The 24,741-nt window shown below is 39.1% G+C and overlaps 1 protein-coding gene across 1 annotated transcript in view; it reads right to left on the bottom strand.

Annotated features, from left to right (window-relative positions):
* Positions 1–13,641: 13,641 nt before the first annotated feature.
* Positions 13,642–24,741, bottom strand: part of dock2 (dedicator of cytokinesis 2) — a 90,370-nt gene continuing 79,270 nt past the window's right edge. The window contains exons 35-51 of the mRNA XM_008327028.3: positions 23,906–23,946; positions 21,605–21,695; positions 20,562–20,672; positions 19,668–19,757; positions 18,780–18,884; positions 18,488–18,629; positions 17,940–18,021; positions 17,702–17,786; positions 17,372–17,458; positions 16,762–16,938; positions 15,993–16,076; positions 15,778–15,915; positions 15,327–15,454; positions 14,959–15,160; positions 14,771–14,876; positions 14,040–14,188; positions 13,642–13,868 (exon numbers count right to left, since the gene is read on the bottom strand). Of these exons, the coding sequence (XP_008325250.1) occupies positions 13,806–13,868; positions 14,040–14,188; positions 14,771–14,876; positions 14,959–15,160; positions 15,327–15,454; positions 15,778–15,915; positions 15,993–16,076; positions 16,762–16,938; positions 17,372–17,458; positions 17,702–17,786; positions 17,940–18,021; positions 18,488–18,629; positions 18,780–18,884; positions 19,668–19,757; positions 20,562–20,672; positions 21,605–21,695; positions 23,906–23,946 (1,881 nt within the window). The 3' untranslated portion in view covers positions 13,642–13,805. The remainder of the gene's footprint in view (positions 13,869–14,039; positions 14,189–14,770; positions 14,877–14,958; positions 15,161–15,326; positions 15,455–15,777; positions 15,916–15,992; positions 16,077–16,761; positions 16,939–17,371; positions 17,459–17,701; positions 17,787–17,939; positions 18,022–18,487; positions 18,630–18,779; positions 18,885–19,667; positions 19,758–20,561; positions 20,673–21,604; positions 21,696–23,905; positions 23,947–24,741) is intronic.

Raw genomic sequence — 24,741 nt, 5'->3', positions numbered from 1 at the left:
GGCCGGAGCAGACCCTTTAAGAAGGTAGCGGATGTAGGTAAGACATGTGACATATAGGTTGAAGGGAATCTGGCCATTTTTCAAAATAAAACAATATAAAATAAAAATACAACAATTATTAAGAATGAAAATCACATATACAGTAATATTTTTCATTAGAGTACAATGTGATGCATTGACAGTCAAAAACAGTACAAATCGAAAATAGTTTGTGTTTTTCAACAGAAAATTGGAACATTTTCATTTAGCTTTGGCAGAGAGCAGCTTTTCAAAGGGAAACAGAAAAGTGCTTTCTCTTCTGACACTAGGAGCAGAGAAACACTGGTACAGTATGTTCATACACATGGGAATAGCTGCTACAGAAGAAAAAGAATATTAGATAGCTTAGGTCCCAACCTGACAATGTATAATTCACTGTTTACTTACTGATACAGTACAGGTAGCCTTTTCTCATACTTGTTCAAAAGCAGGAAAATGTGTTTTTATATCTAATTTTTGTCTGGCTGAAGTCTGCCTCAGTATATGTATATATATGTATATATCTGATTATATTTTAAGGCCGTTTTCTGATATATACAATTTCGGGTCACATTTGTTGCAAGGATTAATCTATTTCTGCATTAACTTTTCATTTTTACATTTTGTGGTGTACAGCTTACATATTTTCTACTTTTGGGTTCACTTTTTAACTTATGGCTAAGTTTATACCTATTTGACAAGTTTTAGCAATATTTCTTGTTCACTAGGTTTTTTATTATTAGTATGCCCCTTAGACTTTCTTTTAATTACAACAAACTTAATATTTTAATCTGAAATATTAACTAATTTTGGGAAGATGGGTTGGTAATACACATTTGGGAAATAAAAATGTCTAATAACTATATCTGTGTGTTAGCCAAAGACAGATCATCTACACAGGGGGAGCTGTTTGTCACATCATCGACCCTGGGTTTAATGTATGACTTCCCCTTATAGTCATTTATTGTTCACAGGGTCGATTGATTAGGTGACCGTTTCTGTCACTATCACTGACAAAAGACCGTCGTACTGTTGGCGACAGTGAAGAACCACAAACCTACTATATAAGACATATACGTACGTAAATATAAGGGCTGTCAGACACAGCCCTTCCAGTTTATATTCTAGAAAGTCAAAGAGTAGCTGCCAATTAATCACGATTAATTGTGACCAACTGAGATAGAAAGACATTTCTAATTGTTTTTCTGTATATTATTTCACACCTGTTTTAATTTGTGGAAAATCATAATTTTGGAATAATAGAAAGATTGAGATGATGTTATAAGCTTGTGGTGCTTTAGTGGAACGAAAATGTTTTCCCACAGTGCGTGTAAATAACATGTATAGCAGCAACAACAGGTGGATGACGGGTTGCATTATTGTCTGTGCAAGTATTTAAATCTGTATCTCATTCATTTCACAAATCAATAATTACAATCAACTTATTGATTTTAAATATAAATGACCCTTTAAGTAGTACAATGGAGAAGAAGCCGTAACTGGAGCGAGGTTGAAAACAAGGTCATCAACGGGGTCACGACACCTCTTACTACAACTCTCCTGTTAATGACTATACTGTCACAGGCTGATGGGGGATTAGACTGTGTCCTCTTTTCATTTCAATGAATCACTCATCGACCATCCTGGCATTTCTGGTGTTAACCTGATGATACACAGAGCAGTACCCAGAATTCCCAGCCTCAGTTTTATTTACATTGACACTAGTCTTTTCTATCGTCTCTCGCTATCATCAATTAATTCCTGATTCATGACTTTGTCTGTGAAGTATTATCTCGGCAGCCCTTACGCAGTAATTTGTCCTCCTTTCACCCTCCAGTTATTTGTCTCTCTTCCTGCTACTCACCTAGCTTTCTGACAATATCAGGCCGCTGGGGCTAGATAAGTGTGGCAGTAGAGATAAGAAGCCAGAGGAGAGGGAACGATGGAATCTGTCTTCATCTCCTCAACCTGTGACAGCATTTCTGATCCAGTAGATGTGATCAGCTCTACTGATGTACAGAACAGCAGGTCTGCTATCTCTGATCTACGAAGGACAGAACAGCCCTTCCACAAACGCTGACGGCCGTCCTTCACTTTGGGATCTTTAACCGTGACAAGTGACGGGGTGGATGAGGATGGACACAGTTGAAGGTGAAGAAGTGTTTGCTTATCATTCACAAACCCTAAATTCCAACCTTAGCCTGCAGGGTGAGCCATTGTTCAAATGTCCCAATCAAGTATGTATACAGTTAGGGAGAGAGCAGCTTAGCTAGCAGTCACTGAGTAGTAGCCCCCTATGGTGAAAACAAGGCAAGATTTTGACTTCTGAGCTCCATCATTTGGTAAAGCTGTACACCAACAACCGTGCGACATAATGCCAATAGAACCCAATGGAAACCCAGCAACTGTATTGCATTGTGACTGTTATGTTACTTATGTTCCATTACTATTGGTGGCCAGCAGGAACCTGCTCCAACACACCCTAGCTTCTCAATATCCAATCCAAAACTACCATCTTCCCTAGAAGAACTAAGTCTTTTTTTTATTTTTTATTTTGAACATTTTTTTTTTCCCTCAAACTTGAAAGAAAGTAATACTTCTAGTCAGTCTCTCTTGGCAACAACTTTTTTCCTACTTTTCTTTTGGGTGACCTGAGGGCATACTGGTTTTCTTTATTATTGTTTTTTGTTGTACAGTTTCGAGGGTGTGAGGAACTTTCGGATCCCACACTGACGGCTTTGTTTGTTTCCTGAAACACACTGACAACAATTTTGTTTCTTCTTCCTGCTCCAAGATCTTTGCTTTTAAAGATGTCACTCTGTTCATTTGGTCTTCACACCACAAAGACACTGTCGTATACAATACTCCATTCACTGGCACTATCACTCTGACCAGGAACCATTTTCAGCTAATGTTCCAGATTTTATTTTACGGTTTCTGTCACATGACTCACACTACGACATCATTCTTTGAACGATTTCTCTTCGTCTCTGCAGTGAGACCATACGTCACACAGTTTCCTTCTCAATGCCCCGATCCATATTTGAGGACAGGAGGTCAATAATCGCATCTTAAACAAAACTTTTTGAAAGCCAGTGATCCTCCATCAGATTGCCAATAATTCTTTTCATCAGTAACAATACTCTGTCTTTCAAATTCTGCAAGAAAAAAAAAAATTCATCTAATTCTCGTATGTCACCCTTTGTTCTGATGACCTCCCTCAGCAGGGCCTTTTAGATGCTCCACTGAACTCAACGCCGCTGCACTACCAGATTGGCTCCCCTGCCAATCTCAACATGAGTCGGCTCTTTTGAACCATTGTGTTTTTCCAGTCTTCCTTTATTTGTATTTTTTTACCATATAACGGTTTTTTATATCAGTTTTTACAGAGCGATTTTATCCACAGTTCTGAACTTGTTCTCAGTGGGGATTTAATCACTGATGAGAATGAGAAATAGTATTTTTATCAAACAGCTGTGAAAAGACTCTCTTTACCTTAAGGTATTACAAGCTCAGTAATACAACATATTAGTTTTATTAAAATATAACACAGCTAATTTACTGGACAAGCAAGTAAATATTAATAACCCTTCATATAATTTTACATACATTTAACATATTAATTATAAACAGAAATGTAAGGTTGTGTTCTTAACAGGTTGTTCTAAATTTCATTAAATTTTGTCTATACTTGTTTTTTTATTAATTTGTTCTCATTTAAAAATAAAATAATAATACTGGCAATTTGTTTTTGTGTATCTATACAGCATGTGTGTGTAAATGGGTGTGTACGTTTTTGTTTTTGTTTTTTGCTTTCTAAAGGAAGGCTCACAGTGTTAAACCCCTGACATACCACCTCATGCAAGTATTTCACCCAAGCTCCTGCTTCACTTTGAGCCACATTTTCCCTCCTGTCACAGGCGGAGACTGTGACAGTGAGGCAGTGACACCACTGAAGATCTGGACGATATGATCCGTCAGCTCACCTGATGCTTTTTCTTTTCTACCCTTCCAAAACAATGACGCTCCACGACAGGGGTCAGAATAATTTGCACAACAAAAACATCCTGTCGAGGTCCGACTTTTTTTTTTTTTTCTGGATTGACGTAGCGCTATGAATGTGGCTGTATAAACATCATAGAGAGCTGTGAAGTTAGCCCCCATCACAGACACTCCTGGTGATGACACAATGCTCTCTTCTGAGAGACCATGAGTCAGACTGCTGGACCACAGCAGCAGAACACTGCAAATGAACCTTATGATGGAAAAAAACAACATGCGGACTCGTATGTTTCTGCAGTGAATGACATTGTAAGAGGATACACGCTGACCTGCTCGCTCCAGACTAATTAATGAGCCCACTGTGCATCACAGGAACATGAGCGGGAAGAAAGAAGGAAGGAGGGATGCAAATGAGGAAGCTGTGTTTAATTAGACTCATACAGGGACTGGATGTCCTGCAGGATCTGTCGTTCACAAACCAATAAGTGGCCCAAGAACATGGTGTACTTTACACTGGCAAAATCCACATTCATTTAGCACAGTTTTCAAGCACACAAACCTGATGGCTCAACAGCAAATATAAATGTCACAAAAAATGTCTCACAATATATTGAGTCAGTAGGAAACCTGGGCCTGTTTAGTTAAACACAACCCTGATATACTGGCAGGTGTTGAAGAAAGATTCACACAAAGTCTAACTCTTCTTTAGGTTTTATAACCATCTGCTGCCACCCTGTGGAATCGTTCAATTGTTCTACCTGTTATTGATGCATGGATGATCACAGATGCAGTGCAGTAGTTGGAAATCATTAGGTACAGCAACGAAACACAATGCATTCATTTTTAATTTGATTATTCTTTACAAATTGGAAAGGTGTTAATGTTGAGAGTCCGATATGTTTTAGTCATCCTTCAATATGTTTTGAAGAGAAGTGTAAATAACTACTATTTCCTATATTCAATTCCCTTCAGTCATGAAGTAAACAAATCAGGAAGGCAAACTGAAAAAAACAACAACAACAAAAACAGTGAATACTATAATTTTCTTTTAATTAAAAAAATCCCAGACATACTCTGCAGTCTGTGCATCCATCTACAGGTGCTCAGCTGTGAGTTCTGCTCTGTGTCGTTCTGACTGGTGCCAGGAAGAGCTCAGCCTCCAGCCTGCAATCAAACACTCACAGATGGAGTGGGCTGTCTCTCAGGCTCAGACTACGTCACGGTTGGATTTAAATGCGCTGGAGGTTTTTCAAGAGGTGTGACTTCCTATACCACTGACTCCTCTTCCTCAAGGTGGCCACCCTTTGTCACTCTCTCAAAGTACAGTAAACCCCAACACATTCATTTCTTATCATTTCATATAAAGTGTTTTAATGCTCTGTGAGTCTAACCTTTGGACCTTTGCTGGTAACGACTGAAGGGGTTTCTTACAAAAGTAAATCTATTTTTACATCAGACTTCTTTTTCCCCTTTATTGATCCGGAACAGTAGGAATAGACTTTTCAGAACACTGAGTGAAGTGGTGACGCAGGTTGCCCACAGCCTTGACACTGGAGTCGGTGCTGATAAGAATGAAGTGGAAGACAAACACGTCTCATTAGAAGGCGTCAGATCAGAGGATCTGACAGGAAATGACCAGGCCTTTAATGCCTTTAATGCCTTTTAATGCTGCAGCTGTCAGGCAGCTCAAACCACACCTGAATGACAGCTTAAAGATACAAATAACTCAAAACTAGATTTTCCTGCACAACTATCAGTCTCCAGACTCCTACACACAGCATCCACACCTTCCTACTTCCTGGTCCAAGGTTTTATTGATGCTGCAACACAAGTCTGGATATTTAATGGAATAAATTTCATTCCTTTCAGGCCTTTTTGGTTCCCTGTGGCATTTATTCCCAGATGACTTTCTTTATTTACAAATAGAATTGTGAAAATATTTGGAATTCAAAGAATAAAATGGAATGGGGCATGGGATTAGGGAAATAATAAACAAATGGAACAAAGGACAAGAAAAAAAAATAAAACACATGTTAGACAAAGATGACATCATTTACAACAAGAAGAAAATAGATGAAAATAGATGATTCTAAGGAGCACATACTGGTCTCCAGCCCAGTGGTTGGGAACCCCTGTTATAGGTACTAGAAGATAAACACTGCTGCACCGTCTCTAACGTCATCAATGAGAGGAGTAAAAGCCAGTGACTGTGAGGATGACTGTGTGTTCATGAAGGCACCACTGAAGCACAGGTTTGGACATTTTCTCATCTATAGTCAATGACTTTTCCAGGAACCCTATGGATTTTTCAGCAGAACGAGCCAGGATGCATTAAGCATAAATAACGAACACAAACATAGTTAAAAACTACTGACGTCACATTCCTCTACTGGGAGGACATTGGTTGCTCAACGTGACTAAAGAAACATAGCGAGGGAGAGTGAGAGTGAGAGAGTGAGAGTGAGAAAATGAGTGTACAGTGAATGGTAATCATGCAGACGAATGTGGGGACAAAAAGTTTGTGCACAGTTGCCCTTTAAAAATGAAAAAGCCACAGAGTGTGTAGGAGAGGGAGAGAACAGCAGAGAGTGAAGAGCAGCAGGAAGTGTGAATTGGAGGTGACACAGGGCAGTTACCTTGGTAACTGGGCCCCTGGTGACAACTGCCTAATCAGTGGGCGGAGAGTCAGATACCCGGGCTAATTCCCCAGAGATGTGCGTTCTTTCCCCCCGTGCATCCCTGGAGCTGTTTTACAATAATGATCGAATCTGACTTTTTACAAAATCCATTTTAGAGGTTGAGAGAAGCTGCTACTTTGTTCACACACTCTGTTTGACAGAAGCTAAAGTTCCACACACACACACTGAGTGGACTGGAGGGATGCAGATGTAATTTGAATGGAACGATTGTGTTGAAAAAAATTTAAAAAATAATTTTGGTACAGACACGGCTTCAATCTGTGGATACTCGAAAGTTTTATGAGTGGCGTATACAGCAGGGGGCGATATTAACATTTACAAATAACCTACTTTTGTGCCCTTTTTTCCCCTCAAGTATTTAACACAAAGGTAAAGAGTCAGACTCTCAGGTTTCTGCCCAGTGTTTGTTTGAATTAGTAAATACCCAATAAACAGTCTAACAATGACCAGAATGCAAAAAAAAAGTAAATGTTGAGGAAGGTCGTTTCTGCAGATTGCTGTATTGAACAAGCACGACATTTACATTACATTTAGCAGACACTTTTATCCAAGGCGTCTTACAGAGAAGGATTAACATTATCAAGCTTGTGGTTCCTCACACAGGCGTTGTAACCGCTATACACTGGAACCACCACCATTCACCGGGTTGGCTAGAGACAGAGGTCATGACCTTTAGCCACAAGAAATACACTGTATTGGCTTTTCACCAGATGACACACAAGTGATGAAGCTGCTTTGAGCCTGATTTATTACTTGGAAACGAAATACAAATTCTTTCCTGTGAGTGAATGAATATATTTGTATTCAACAAAGGTCTGCGCCTCAGTACAAACGCAACACAAAAGAAGGAAAGTGACTGGTAATTATTTTGAACGCTGGGAAACATTATGCAAAAAATGTTTTATTATATTCTATATAGGTTTAAAGCAATGATCATCAACTGGTGGTCCGCGGGCTGAATCTAGCCCACTGAACCGTCTAATCCAGCCCACAACTGGACTCCAAAAAAGGCATCAAATCACACTGTTAGGTAAAAATGTGAATTTTATTTCATTTTTGTATGATTGTCTGACCCCCAAGATGTCTGTCCAGAGAACTCCTGTCCCTCTGACCACTATAGTTGCTGCTTGGTTTAAAGTTTCCCAAACTTTCTTTTTGGGGATCCATATTTTAAAAGTCACAAACCTTCGCAACCCAAGACAATAGACATTGTTTATAAACTCCTGGGAAACATCATGCAAGACGACCCCAAAAAAATCTCTTGTGACCCACCTGAGGGTTGCTACCCAGTCTTTGGGAAGCAATGGTTTAAAGTACTCAAAACAAAGAAAGGCAGAGGCTGCTTCTGAGCTATAATCCTCTCCATTTAGCTTCCTGCTATCTACAGTACCTCCTCCATTTCCTTCTTTCTGCAGGCAACACACACACACAAACACACAAACACATAAGCACATACACAAAGAAACCAATTAGGCCAAAGGGACACAGTATCTGATATCCCATTCAGTGGCACAGAGCCCACACACACCACGTGCGGCCACACACATATGCTAACATACAGAGTGCTCATCATCAGTTAACTGGTCAGCGTCAGTGGTCCGTACTGTTACTGAAGAATGTGGCATCTGTTATTATGCCCGTTAGTCTCACGTTCACTGTAAACGCACATCATTTAGAAAAAAAGAAGCTTTAGTTTAATCTCCATCCACTGGAGCTGAGATCTAATCAGTCAGAGGAGGAGAAGCAGCAGCTGCTCTCCTCACTCCTGACCACGACTGGCAACCTGCAGAGTAACAGCTCTGCCAGGTTTAGTAATTAGATCTTATCCTAATCTGTAGGGTCCAAGTCTGAATGCATACATGTGAACAGTAGTGTTGAGACGCAACGCAGTGTTTTTATCTCAATTATCTCAATCATTAGATGTTTGTGCATTTACAGCGAATGTTGTAATTGGTTAAACGAGAGATAAAATGTATTTTTCAGCTGGAGATCGTTTGGATTAAATATTCCACAACATCATGATACAACAGTTGGAGTCTGTGAGGTCTGCATGTTAGATTTAATGCACATTTATGTCTACATGTTTTTACACACGGCTGCAGAGAACAGGTTCCTGCTCCACTCAGCACCCAGAGGTAGATCCTCAGTCTCTGGAGGACACAGATAACCTGACTATGCCACACTTTAAAGTTCACCAGTTACCACATCAATTATCATCATGACATGACGTTGCCTGGCAACCACCAGGGGATTCCAGGGGATTAGAGGATTTACAGTAGTGGAAGCATCATTTAATGTTGCTTTTTTAAATTTGGTAGTACATTATGAACACATTCAAAATCAGGTTTTAAAAATAGTTCCTTATATTGTTAAGCATAACCTGGCAACCAGGCATATAATAAATACTAATAGCAATGCATGGGTTATTAGAAGGTACTTTTTGCATGCAGTAGTTTAATCTGGGAACCACTCATGTGCCATTGTAACGCCAATGCAGTAATGTAAGATTCAAGTCTTTTTAAATGACTCACCTGTAGGGGGCATTAATGGGCATTTCAAATACCCTGGTCCAAGAGATTGCCTAGTAATAAGCAAATTTAATGATTTTTTCCCTGTGTCATGTCCTGTCACCTGAAACAGTATGAAATAAAATATTAGTGTCCATGTGATGTGACATGGTTCTAGCATCATATTCAATCTTATATCTATTGCTCATTTCTACAATATATACTAAGAAAAGTAAATATTTGGTTAAACAATTTGGTGAAACAAATGTTACCTGAGACGTGGATGTGAGATGACCCTGAACACGACCTCTTCTTTGGTATAATTTACCACCATCTTGTACCTTTTGGTTGCATTACTGCCACCTACAGGGTCTAAGCTCCATAGATAACCTCAGCTCCTGGCAAGGAGAAAATAGCGACAGAGGGCAGGAGCAGATATCATAAAGAAAAATGGAACTTGTCGGTCTGAGAAGAACGATGTCCTTAAGACTGTACTGAACTTGAAGAATTAGTGCATAAAAATGGCCATATACCGCATTTATCATTTCTTTTGATTTCCCCTTGTGAAAGTCTCCTGGATGCAGTAGAACATACAGTGGTGCTGAGGCGATCGTGTGATGAAAATTGACCAGGGAACGGCTTTTAAAAACCTACAGGATCACTGTTCCACATCCTGCTCCTCCACCATCAGCTGTTGGTGGAGGAGCAGAGACGGTGTCAGGGGAGGGCACACAGACTGCTAGGAGGAGAGAAGAGACGGGTGAAGTCCTGGCAAAGATACAAGTAGACAGTAACAAGGAACCAAGAAGAGGAAATGAGCTCAGTGGAGGGAAGAGCAGAGGGCTGCGGGAGGAGAGAGAAAGGAGATAAGTAGCTTTTTATTGGAGTTCATTTCCTTGGATGGCAGGATATTCAACAGCTTTTATTCCTTACGTTATCAATGGGGATGAAAGAGCTTACAGGCTAGTGCATATCAACACTGCCCTCCGCAGGTTGTACAAGAGATTTCAAGAATTAGAAAATAAAAACGATTCAAATGATAATAGGTTAATATGGAACGACGGAGATATTCGTAAATCAGTTTATCTGTTGTAGCTAATATGGAAAACTTATAATTATTGTGTTTGGTATAATGTCTTTCTAACATTACCAACTTATGTATGAATTGTAATGACCAGTACTTAAAATGTGAGTGTTTGTCTCTACGTGTCAGTAAAATGAACTGTGTAATTGTTCATCCAACTGGATGTAATTCCTAAGTACTTTCCAGTCTAGGTCACCATATCTATCTCAGTAGTTCACCACCGCTAATGCAGTATTATTTGAAAAGTTACACGCATTTAGCTGTGATTAATGCCATTAACTTTTTATGATGGGAAGAAATTATTCGTCGTGTTGCACTTCTCCTGCCGGGGGAGCTGTTGGTAAATGTAGGGAATAGATAGTGGCTCTAAAGAAAAAAAATTGAATTTAAACTAGGGTTAAAGGAAACTTTCAGAGATGGTTAAGGCCTAAGGACAAATTAGAGCAACATTAACACTATTACTATAATAACCATGATTAATTTGTGACAGGTGATGACAACTGTTGTCATCTTACTGTGACACAAAAGAACGAACCACCGTGATGAGTCTGTTGTTCATTTTAAACATCGAAATGAATTGCTGAAAAAGTCACTGAAGTTTTTTGTCCATTTGTCATTAAATGTCTTACTGAAGTGCAAACCTTATTAAAACTTCAAACATATAACAGTAGAATTTTACATTTTACTTCCCTCGGACCTTTAATTTCTATTGACTTTGATATTATTCACACTCACTTCTATGACACATATTACTGTTCACATAACACCAACTACTTTGCAGTTATTCATTCCATACTGAGAATTAGCAAATTAAATTTTACCTTGGCTGAAAAAATAAAAATAAATAAAAAAGCTGCATCGATGTAAACAGTGCTGACTGAAGCCAAAAAGCTGCAATGGAAAAACTGCATATGTGCAGGAGTTTATCTCTGAAGGCTGAACAGCCTCAGAGTCCAGGACTTCAATTTCAGAGGACAGACCAAAGGGCTGAGGCCACATACTGCACTGTACTGCACTGTACTGTGTATGCTGCCCAGAGAGTGCTGACATGACAGTAGTCCATGTAGTAACCATTCCCTGTGACTGAATGAACCCATGTGTAATGGCTGAGTGCATTTATAAAGAAAAAAAAAACTGGTCTGTGTACAGTTGGCTTCATGGAATAACTCCTACAGTTGTGGTTTACCTTCTGTGACCTCACTGTATGAAGGAGTAGAACAGATTTTACTCTAAATACACACTCAAAATACTGGTACTCTGTCTAGAAGCTGTAAGAATGACCGTAGTTTAATAATTACTAAGAGCATTTGAAGAACTCAGTGGTTTTAATGCGGACTGCAAACTTACAGTGATGCTGCACTGCCCCCTGGTGGGCCTAAAAGTAACAAATAGTGGTGTTTTTATATGCATTATTTATGTACACTATTCATACGCACTGGGAGAGACGTGATGCAGGTGTAGAGTTCACTCGATCTCTTCATGAAAGTTTAATTAAACACAAAAACTGATGTATTTAAAAGGCAACAAAATACTATATACCTGTACAAATTAGGCCACAAGGGGGAAGAAGGGGGGTTTAAATAAACAGTAAGGTAATGAGCACGGCTCTACTTGCTGCAAATCGTTGATTCCCATCTTTTTTTTTCTTAAAGTAAACTTAAAATTCTTCAGGCTTTAAAATAATTGTTTAAGTTCTTTATAAATTAAAACAGCTCATTTTAATTATTAAAATGTAATTATTTATGTATTTATTTATTTGCAGGGCTGTAAAAACTAAAAATTCAGGAATTTAAGCACCGACTAAATCCAGAAAAAGGGCAGCCCAAGTCCACCTCAGGTCTGGAGGCTGATTTTGTCCTCCAGCTCTGGTCTGGAAATAAGGGATGTAAGCTCGCAACCACACAAAGAGTTTGTTTTTTCCCCTCTGGTTTGAAAAATTCTCTCAGATCTGGGGAGCTGTGTAAGACAATGTCCATGCTGACTGCTGTGTCCTCAGCTGCATTATTTATACTGTGTCTCACACAGACAACAAAGACTTCAGGGACACAAATACAGGCCTCGGAAAAATATTAGTATGTGGAACATACAGTACTCTAGGACACATGAGAGCCTACAACAGCAGTATTCTTTAATGAGACGTCTACACTGCTGGTTCTCCAACTGTGGTCCACATACCACCAGTGGGAACTCTGCCTCCCTCTAGCTGTAAATGGGGGGATCTGAGCAATATTTAATAAGCACATGGTTAGACAGACAGACTGATGATAGATACTGTAGATGCATAGATGGATAAATGGATGGACGGATGGATGCATAGATGGATAGATGGATGGATGGATGGATGGATGGATGGTGGATGGATGGATGGATGGATGGATGGATAGATAGATGGATGGATGGATGGATGGATGATAGATTGATAGATGGATAGATGGATGGATGGATGATAGATTGATAGATGGATAGATGGATGGATGGATGGATGGATGATAGATTGATAGATGGATAGATGGATGGATGGATGATAGATTGATAGATGGATAGATGGATGGATAGATAGATGATAGATGGATGGATGGATAGATGGATAGATGGATAGATGGATGGATGGATGGATGATAGATTGATAGATGGATAGATAGATAGATATAGTTTCTGCTATATCTGTCTATGTAGATAGATCTGCTCACCTTTTTCCATTTTATTACAAAACCATATTTTAGCTAAGTGAATTTGAGCTAACTTTTAGTAAGTATCATTTAAGCTAGCCTCTAGCTTAATTCTAAATTGTAAGCTAATACGCAGGCTTTGGATTGTTTGTTAGTATTCTAAAAGATAAATAAAATAGGATGTAACTAGTAGAATTACTATAGTGCTATTGAAAGGTTTCTAGACATTAGCCTAATCAAGCTACCCTGCTAATGACCCGTTTGTCATGGTAACTAAAAAAAACTATATTGTCATTAGTGGCCAATAGGGTGTGACGTTGTAAAATTATGGGCTGATATATTTTTTCACTCCTCTGTTTGTTTTGATTCTGCTATGTTTCAAATATATGAGACTTTCCTGTTGGCTGCAGCAGAGCCAGAGCTACAGTACTTGGCAGCAGGTTGCAGTTTAACAGCCGCTGGGAAGACTCTGTGACCTTTGAGCTTAATCAAATTATTACATTTCCATTACCTTCTGTTAACCATGATGAAAACTCTGCAATAAACAGTTTTAGTGAAGCCTGTTGGTCCCTGTGCAGAAAAAGAAAAAGAAATTAAACAACAAACAAAACAGAATTGACATTTTGCTTGGCTGGGAATCATTTAAATTACATGGAAAAAGGTCACTCTGGGAAAATAGCTTTTATTGATAAGAAGATATCAATGACATTAAGGCAACAGCAATACTGACACTGACAGGCAGAATGAATGAGTTGTTGCTTTTTTTTTTTCTTCAGTGCAGTTTTTTTTCTTCTCTTATCAAACCAACGTCACAAAATCCTGTTTTTCAGAAATGACTGTTTCTGGCTTTTGTCGAGTCACTGGACTTTGCATCGTCTGCTTTGGAGCCCTGTGGGATAGCAATATGAATACATTATATGAACATGTACAAAACTCAAGCCTAAAAATATTGGCTTAGATTTCATCTGAAGATCACACAAACACATCTACGTTGTTGAAAAGTGAGATGAAAATTTAGGGGTTTGTAGAATCTAGTCAATCTTCTGAGCTTTTGTTCTACCTTGGACTTGAAGAGGAGGTTGATGACACCCTTGGAGCGTCTGTCTGCCGTCCGGTCAGAGGTCAAACAGGCCGACACACTCTTACTGTCCCTTCTGGCTCTACTGTTGTTCGTCTCCTCTGAAACGCCGACAATGGCCAGGGACAAACCTACGACCAGAAGCAAAGCTGACAGATTTAGCTTTTGTGCATCTGGATACGACATCACTGCTGCGTCTCTCAGCAGCCAAATAGTTGTATTGTTTTTTACTGATGAATTGTGGGTATTAGCCACATCACTGGCACTGTGTGTGCACGTGTAGTGAGGCAGAACAGCTTGTAGTCAACAGTGCTAATCAGAGCTGCTGTAATAACAGCAGAGTCACGGCTGGAGGTCAATGAGGCGTTTGTGAATCATGGCCTGATGTTCTGTTTGAACTGAAAGGACGTGGCTACAGTGGTCAAAGAAATGACAACTAAAGTGATGGCTCTACCAATGTACCCACAAACACACACACACACACACACACACACACTTTCCTGTAATAGCATTTCACGGTTGCAAACATTCATTATTTTCATCATGTTTTATCTAAGGTTTATTGACGACAACTGTTTACTACTAATATGGTGAGAAGTACAAACTTTAATGAAATAAAATACCAAAAATAAAAACCATCATTTCCCAAACAACCCTCACAATGAACAAAACACAAGAACAGATGTGTGTGTGTGTGTGTGTGTGTATGACACCTGTAATGGCGGGCAGCGATCTGGAGTTGGCGCTGGTCAGCGTCACGGTTTCGTTGTTTGGCTCAGACAGGTTGGTGTCACTGCGGAACTCCTGCTTCTTGGACAGCTAGAGGGAGACAGAGATCACACAGGGGTCACAGTGTGTCTCCGTGTGCAGCAGCTAACAGCCCGTTAGTGCTCATCCTCACCCGTTTACTCAGCAGAGTGCTGGTCCTCTCTGTCTCCTCTGTGATGAAGATCATGCTGCTCCTCTTCTTTTTCTTCCTGCTCTTCCTCAGTTTCACCTCCGTCTCTCCCACCGTCACCACCGTCTCCTCTGTTGTACTCACGCTGCCACTGGAGCGCTGTAGGGTGGAGGTCCAGGTGGTGGGGGACTCGGGAGGGTTGTCCCTTAATAGAGTTTTATTAAATAGGGTTTTCATTTGTATCATTTGTATCATAGATGTCGTGATTTAAGATGTTTTGAAAGTTAGGGAATGAGTTCGAAGAGTATTTTGATGCATGAAGTCACTAGTTACCATCATGCGCTAACAAATATAATTAATGTCAGTCATACTTGTCTGTTTGTAACTTGGTCGGAGTCCCACAGTCAGACCCCTGCAGTGAGGAGATTGAGATGATGGATTGTCGAAAGGAGCGCAGTACAGAGCGAGGACGAGTGGACTTCCTGTCGTCCAGTTCTGGCTAGAAAGTTTAAACACATTATGATTAGGTGTGAAAACATAAGTCACATCAACAGAATCTAATATAGATGTTCTCTCATGTGGAGATAAACTAAGCTAAACCCAAACCTCAGTGGGGAGGCTAACTCGCAGCCAGCTGAACAGAAAGTGTCAATTATAAATATTTATGAAGCAATTGAAACAATCGAATCTGCCCTTTACTGAAAATACTTTTTTTTTTAAACAGCATCAAACATCTACCAGCGTCAGCTCATTTAAGGCAAATTTATCAAAACACTTCCAAAAAGTCGTTCCACCCAAACTACTGTTGTTTTGCCATCTTACCAACTCTCTGACCCCGTACTCCTTCTCTACTTTCTTCTTCAGCTGTTTGAAACAGTCCTCCATTCGTTCGTGGAAAGGACGCAGGTCATCGGTCACTCTCTTTCCGTGGAGGGAAATGCCTCCGCCCAGTAATGGGATCTGCAGTGGGAGAACAAAACAAATCAACAGAAGGTTCAAAAATAGAGAAACACCACTGCAGTAGTTGAACACTGTACCTGCCAGGCGATGAGGTCTTTGAGACGCAGCAATTTCTCTCTGTCTCCAGGATGCTGCTCATTGTACTCATCAGTGAAGAAGGCCTGGTTTGGAGAAAAACAAATGGAATGCGTTAATCTTTTGCTAAATGACTTTTTAATTCCCTCAGGTGCTGGATTTGTCCTGGATTGGTTTTACTGCTGGTATTACAGGGGTAAAAACTCATATTTTGTACATTATGTCAACCTTGAAGAATAATTATTATCCTATAATAAACTGGGCCCTGGGGAGGGGAGGGGTCACAGGGGGGCGCTAATGCCTGATATAAATTCAAGTCAAGTCAGTGCAGGTGAAACATCTTTTAATTTCAGATCATTTATAAGATCATTTCAAAAGGATGTAAATCATGATTTTTTTTAATCACTGTTGTGTAAAGGAATTTATAGGACTACTTAGTTGGAGCTTTTAGATGAAAAAATAATCAAAATCCACCTCATTATTATGCTACACACAGAGCTCCTGGTTAAACTGCTCCTCTTCCTCAAAAAGTAAGTGTTGTAGAAACTGTGGAACCGACTCCCAGTTGGTTTTCTCACAGAGAAGATCAATAAACCCCATATAAAGGATCAATGTTTTCACCCGTGATCATTAATCTCCATTTAACTCTAATTAGGGATGAGGTTCAGTGGTATAGAGTATAGAGCAACAGTGTGTGACTCCTGCTCTCAGCAGCTTTTCATCCACTCCTCCTGAACATTGGCCTGGGCTGAAGTTTGAAAACTCCTTCACCTTTTCATACTTGGCGAAGCCTCCCATGACAGCCGGGTCCACAATACCGTTGAGCAGCATGGAGAGGGGGTTGATGGGAAGGCTCCAGTCAGTCTGATACTGGTTGATCATGGTGAGAATCTTCTCATTGGTGGACTCCATGGTCTCTATGGCGTTCTCCAGGGGAGAAAGAGTCGTCTGGAGGAAGAAAGAAAAATAAATACCACATTAGAGTGAATGGAATAAATCTACTGGGAATATGTGACCTTATAAGACACCACAGCATATCCTACTAATACTAGGAAGGGCTCCATACAACTTTTTCATGTCAGATACTGATACTGCAACTTGGAGTATCTGGCAGTACCGTTATCAATCCGGTACCTTCTTTTCTCGTCCGGCAGGCTGTTGTTGTTTTTGATGATGTTCGATGCTGAATTTTTGACGGATATCGATACCGATCGAGCCCTCCATAGCTAATACTACATTAGAGACTTTTGGATTTGATCCATATTGACATATTGGCAAATCATTTATTCAACTTCTTCTAAATGGTAACTACTGTGGAAGCCTTAAATCACGGGAGTGAACTAAAGTAAAGCAGCTAAGCCAAGCAGTGGAGTTTTCTTACATGTTTCATATCAGTAGCTTCAAACCAGCGCAGGATCCCAGGCAGCTTGTACACAGTGGTGAAGGTTGTGCGTTCAATCCACATGGACTTAAGGAAGAGAAATAAACACACGAGCAGTGAGTCAGATCTTTCCAAACAACCACTGCATAAACCAATTTCTAATCTCATACAAAACAGCGGCTGCATCCACTCTTATCATTTAAAATATTACTGTACTTTAATGCATTAAATGTTCTGTTTTTGTACGGGGGCCAGGATAACATCCTTACAGAATGATAACAGCGCAAGCACACAATAACTTTGCACAATCTCTGTGCTCATAAATCTTACTGCAAACTCATTGTTGGGGTCCACGGGTCCTTTCCTCACAGGTCTGGAGTAGTGGAAGCGCTGCACGTAGTTGGCCTTGTAGAAGCTTCGTGGTGTCAAATGTTAAAAAAAGGAAAAGAAAAAAAATTATATTATCGAAAATAAAAATGATGTGTTTTAGCGTTAGCCTATCGCTATACAGTACAGACATTGTTCATTGTACTGGGTTATAAGGAGGAGGAGATAAAACAGCACTGACTTAATAATCTGGTCAGGAACCGGTTTGTTCTTCAGGCGAGGAGGGATCTCCAGAACCGGGTGGACTGTGAAACACTGGATATCTGAGTCACAGCACTCAGGAAGGACAAAGGAGAACATGGAGAACATGAGGGGGGGATCTACACATCTATATTCATGGGGGTTCAGCCTGTTGGCTGAGGGAACGCTCTGACCTTTAGCAATGCACTGATAATATAAAGTATGGATTTTTATTGAAGGAGAAAATCTACAGAAACTGAATCATGGGATTTTAGTATGTGTATGGGTGTGTGTAGTATGGGTGGTGGCACTTTGTGCTTCATTCAGTGTATGAAAAGTGCTTAGTTTGAAGATTTAGCTGATAACTGATAAGGTGGCAATGTGTGTGGCCTTTACTGTGAAAAAAAATGATTTTTTAAAATCTAAAACCAGATGATCATGTACTAATTCATTCACTGCTGCATGCAATGATAACAATACATGTGTCAACCAGCGCTGCTTTCCTGGACTGTGTTCTGTTATTGCTACAGTCTGCTGTCTGAAGGATACACTGGAGGGAGGAGTTTTTGATTTCATCTCCAGGCATGGTGGTGGTGTTGAGGCGCACAGCACTGGGAAACTGACTCATCAGCTGGTTCTGGAAATCTTCCCTGCGTTCGTACTCTTTTCCCCGGTGAATAAACACCTTGTTCTGAAAGGGAAAAACAGAACATCCTGGTGGTTATAATTACTTTGATTTATTATTCACTGATGACATACATGTACAACCTTCAGTGTGTATATATATATATATATATTTTTTTTTTTTTCTACTTCAGTAGACCGTGACCTCAACACACACCCTGATAAATGGAGGGTAGCCTTGTCCGTAGTAGCCAACTGCAAAGTAGTCGGGTTTAGGCCTCAAGATCTTCATGATGTTCTCGTAGAACTTGGCCTGTTTCTCCTGCAGACAAAGACCAGAGGATTGAGTTTTACATGAGCACTGTGGGTGAATCTGTGAGGATTTTATCCTCACAGGTCAGTGACACAGCAATAGTAACATTATAAGAGACAGACATTCCCATTGCTGGATTGTTGGAGAGGAGCAGAAAAGTAAAGCCATAATCTTGACTCTCCACAAATGAGTGAGTTTTACTATAGTGACAAAGTAAGGGATGGAAAAAACAAACATGGGACAGGGACCACAAAAATGCAATAATAATAATCTGGAATTCATGAATTGGTTAATCAAATAAATATTTATTTAAAAAAACCTATTCAAACCCAATGATGATTCTGAAGATTCTTCTTGAAATAAATAAATAACCAAAAATATTTGTTTTTTTTAATGCAGTTACTGTGTAATGTCCATGTGAATCGTCTAAGAATCAAATATAAGTAACAATGTCCTCGAGGCGTAAATGCTATTGTTTCACAGTAAATGAGAAAAAGATGAATTTGTTCAATGCCTAATTTTGTTTTCAGCATATAATATTTTATTATACCTCTAAAACTATGCTAATGGAGAGAAATTCTGAATAAAAAAAACCCAATCTGAACGTTGCCTGAAAACAAGCAATTTGCAGTAAGGTTCTTTCCAAAACCGAATCCTTCTTCATTTCGCAGACACCTTCATAAAGCCAGATCATCTATTATTTGAACTTAGCAGCAGCAGAACGTAGGAGAGAAGGAAATTTAGATGAAAGAAAAAAAAGATGTATCAATGATTGAGAATGTTCTGGATTACCAGTCGTTTGCTGAGCAACTCGTAATCGAAGATCTCATTTTCGTACTGTTCGGCCAGTTCCTTGCACAGAGTGATGGCCTCCTCCCACATCTGAGCAGATACATATAAACACGAGGCAAAAAAACAAAAACAAAAAACAAAAATCAAGAATCATTTATTATGGCATCTGTTAATAAATCCACAGCAGCTGCTGCGGGGGTTATTCCTCTTTGAGCAGGGCTTTGGGGAGACGGAGATGTGGCTCCGCTTCAGAGGGTGCACCAGACTCAGCAAGAACACAAAGTGAAAGTGACACCAACATATAACGTACCATATAGACTGACACCATCTTTACTGGATGATTGATAAAATGTTTTTCAAAATAAAAGTCTAGGCTGGCGTTAAGGGCTGTGTAAGCCACTCCATTCATTTGACCTGTTTTTTTGTCAATTCACACACCTTTAACTTGGAGACATCCATGTATGTTATATTATTTACAATATACACATACATTTATACAGTAGAACATTTATGTGAGTAAAAGTAATAGAGTAAAGTTATTTATCAAATTAACTCATTTTTACGTTTAACGTCTATGAAAATCACAAAGGGTGAATCTCACAAGAACACAAAGAAATTCTGAAATCATTTATTTGATTTTTTATTTAACAGTTTTAAACCACAAATATGTTTTGACTGCTTAATTCCATCTGCTAGGTCTTCAACCAAATATAATAGACTATGATGAACTTCAGATGCATTAAACACATTTTATCTCCTGTAGGGAACCCGTTGGTGATAACAGTTTAAACAGTTCAAATCATAATGACAGTAAATATATTATGTTTGTTATAAGCCCCCGCCCCACCTTTTGATTTCTAAAAAAAAACTCTATTTAAAAAAAAAAAGTTTTACCTTGCCCTTGTCAAAGTAGTCTATGATGTCATCGTACAGCGATTCTTTGAGCTGCCGTTGTGTTTGGGAACCACAGATCTCAAACTGGGGGCTGCACATCTCATCTGACCACTGAAACAGAAAAACTATTTTTAAAAACAAGTCATTATAAACACTGTAGTTTCCTTCGCTCTACCAAAGCAGGAGAAGATTCAAACCCGGCTGAAACATTTCTCACAGTGTAACATTTTTCAAGATGTCGATACGAGGGAAAAAATGTCAGAGTGTCTGGGTTGTAATTAATCAATATTGGCCTTAAATAGAGTTTGGAAGAAAAAAAAAACTGCAGCGGAGAGATCATTTTTCATGTAAATGAGGCAACAGTTCAACCCCATATTATTTAAAGCAAATTTAAAGACTAAACAAAAACAGATAGATCTAAAAAGCCAGTCAAGAAGATGAACAAAGCAGAAGATGAAACAGTGCCTTCGACCAGTTAATGCTGAACAGGCCGCTGACTCCACTGACACCCAGGACGAATGGACACTAATAAAACATTACAGAGTTCACCTGCTGTGATGTAATGACTCCAGACAGAGGGGACAGACAGCGTGAACCGTCCCCCTTTTCTCTGTTCCTGTCTGTGAAGCTTCAAGTGTCCCATAAAACAGATGAGGGGAGGAGAGAGGTCTTAAACAGACACAGTCTCACACACACACACACACACACACACTGAGACCTGTGCACACATACACACATGCACACTGAATACCACAAAGTCACCAGTTATGAGGTAATAAAATAAAGGCTCATTAGTCAAGAGATGTGTGTAAATGTGTGTATGTGCACATGGCTATTCTTGTATATGTGTTGTTATGCAGGCCAAGTTTGATATAAAACCACTTTTTGACATTGTGAGGACATTCTGCAGGTCCTCAATAACTTTACAAGATTTTTTTTTATCTGATACTTTTTAAAGAGTGGATTAGGAATGTATTAAATATGTTTATTATTTTTTATTAATCTCTGCATGAACGAAGGGTTTCTGTTCTGTTGTGTTCTACCTTCAGCAGACGAGAGTGAAGCAGCAGTGTGTATGCGGCCTCAGTGAAGTTGTCTCCCTCCAGGTGAAGGTCTCTCAACTTGTAAAGGTATCTGGACACAGAGAGGAGCAAACACACTATGTAACAAATGCACCAATCCACTAGATGCCACTGTTGGGCAGCATGAAAATCTATAAATTACCTTCACGTATCAGGCACATGTGCGTCACAGCATGGAAACGTCATACATTAACATGAGTGTTCACTCACAGAGACACAGTGGACAAATGTTTTCTAACGTCCTGACGGACCTTTGGAGAACAAGAAAATGTACGTCTAATAACAAGGAGAATACAAATGTTCCCAGTGATGCAGCCTCTTTGCTTGTGTTTTTTGTTTTTTTATCTTTTAATGCATTTATTCCATCTGCCTGAAAATAAAAAAATTGAAACTTCCTTAGTGGCTGCTATTTCTTTGGGTGATATAAGGTGATATTGAAAAGGTCAAAACTAGAGTTTGTGTTTTACAGGGAACGACCTGTTTGTTTGGTTAGAAGACATGCACTCATCAGTTCTCCTTAGTTTCTTTCTGGTTTAATATTGTTACTTTGACAGATAGTCTGATTCCAGTCTGATTTCTTACTGTTGTGACTCTTCCCTGTCAACCTAATTTTAACCTTTGCTTCTTTATCCAATTCTTTTGGTTTGAGAAATATTACCAGTTTCTTCAGTACCTCCCTCCCCGTCTGTCTTGTATCTATCTTTCAAATAAAAAAAACCCTTTTGGGACATGCTGTAGTGCAGAACCTGAATTAGAATTAGCATTTAACAGTGAGCACATTATAAACATTTGATTTCCTGTCTATTGAATCACATCTTACATCTTCAACAAATATTCTAATTTATAAATGTCAGTTTAACAAGTAAAATAAAGCTCAGAGGGAAACAAACAAACAAACAAACCATCTGTCTGGGTAAACACATTCATTAGGTGACAGGTAGGTGGCATCAGTGCTATCAAAGATGCTTGCTGCTAATGAAATCCAGAAAGGAGAAGAAAGAAGCAGCAGCCAATAATGTGGCGAGGAGATCTTTCAACAATTGTGTTTACAGCTCCTCCTTAAATGGCACTAAATGTACTTTGTTTACTGGCACTAACTCAATGTTCCTTCATACACTACATCTATAATAAAAAATAAAAATAATATGACCCCCAAACTTAACTTTGTTTTGCAACTGCAGTTTCTTTTTCCCCACCAGGTGGATATATTTCTAGAATAAACGCTTTAAACAGCCACACACTCTCAGAGCATCACACCCCTGGGTGTTACTGTCCCACAGCACCGATAGTTTAAAAAAAGACATTTCCTTACGGCTTAAAGAAAATAAATATTTATAGTTTAATGGTTTGCAGCAGCAGCTCCGATGTATCTGCGTCGCTTGTTGTTTAAATGAAAAGGAAATAGCTGAAGGGAACGATTTGGCTGAATTGGAGGTGATACATCTGTTGGTGGCAGAGAATAGAAAATAAGGTCTGTTTTTTTGTGTACAAACAGCTGAAATGAGTGCACATGATTAAGAAATGGAAAAAATGCCTTTAAAAACTGTGGTTTCTATAAAAGTTCAACTGAGACCCTAAATAAAACCAAAGGACTGAGAATGAATATGTTAGTAACAACATTTTCCTTTTTTCAAATTTTTACCATGATGCTAAAAATGTAATGAACAAATGTGATGTGTTTTTAAAAACAGTCTCCATATATTAATATGTTTAAAAACATAGTATGAAATGAATGTGACATTTTCTTTTCAGGGCTCCATTGTAACATTACAGTCAGATAATTCCCAACAGCACTAACTGTTATTTGTTCTGCTCTCAGTCTCCCTGCTGTTAATGTGGGCAATGAAGATGCAAATTAATTATTATATAATTGACAGGCAGAGAATTTACATCATTACTTTGTGATCTGTGTCTCTGATAACATTTAAAGGATAACAACATACAATAAGCAACACATGTCCAATGAACAAAAATGTGTTCTTACTAATGAACCCCCACCAATATTCACCTTTCCCATCTCTATGCCCTTCACCAGACTCTGTCTCTCTCTCTCTCTCTCTACTGCCCCACTCCCCCTTCTGCCCCCCTCCCTCTGGCATCAGCCCTAGAGCTGATCCTGTGGATTCCAGCATTAATTCAGTGGGACTCATATAATCCCTGTCAGATTATGGAGCTAACACATACATGAACATGCGTCCGGACACACGGGCATAAACACACGACACAGAAAGTAGAAAAGAAAAAAAAAAATCACATAAATACCTGATGTACATTCCTTCACGATTACTGTCCTTGTAAAAGTTCTGCAAAAACCAAAAGAAGTGGGATTAGTAGAATCTGACTAAGATTCACTGTGAAGCCAAATGTGTCTATTCATATCAGAGGCGTCGTAAGGTCAGATAAATCATCGTTGCCGTCTGATTTTAACTCCGGAAAGTCAATTTCCTGCTGGAAGCTGTCCATGTTTTTGGAAGGTCAGGTGTTTTCATTCGCAAATGTCACGTTTGACCAGATTTTGGAGTGCACAACGAACTTTATATCGCGCCACCATCAGCCCAACAAAGATGGCTGCACTCCAAAATGCCAACTTGTTTTGGCAACGGTCAGAGTCTGTGAGACGATAACAATAGTTGTAGCAAATTGATTTTTTTGTTTGTTTTTTTTCATTCCGCCAGTGAACAAGTTTCTCAGAGCACCTCGTACAGTTGTTTTACTGCGTAGAGTATCTAATATTTGTGTACTAGTTTGTTTTCTTCTTCAAGTACAAGAAGATTCCTGTATTAGTAAAAAGCAATGCATACATATACACACACGCATATATATATATATATATATATACATATATATATATATATATATACATATATATATATATATATATACATATATATATATATATATATACATATATATATATATATATACACACACGCACTGCTACCAGAAACAGTTCAATTATCAACCACTTCCTCCCTCTTTAACAGGTGTGTTTCCAGAGGAACCCAGAGAGGCTCCATTTACGGCGCTCAGTGATTTAAAGGACCTACAAATCTGCAGAAGGGATTAATTATTCAGCCCAGCAAATGAAAGAGAATAGC

The sequence above is a fragment of the Cynoglossus semilaevis genome, chromosome 15 (genome assembly GCF_000523025.1).
Source record: "Cynoglossus semilaevis isolate Cse_v1.0 chromosome 15, Cse_v1.0, whole genome shotgun sequence".
NCBI classification, from domain to species: Eukaryota; Metazoa; Chordata; class Actinopteri; order Pleuronectiformes; family Cynoglossidae; genus Cynoglossus; species Cynoglossus semilaevis.
The sequence above is the reverse complement of the archived record's forward strand: the minus strand, read 5'-3'. Positions and strand labels throughout refer to the sequence as shown.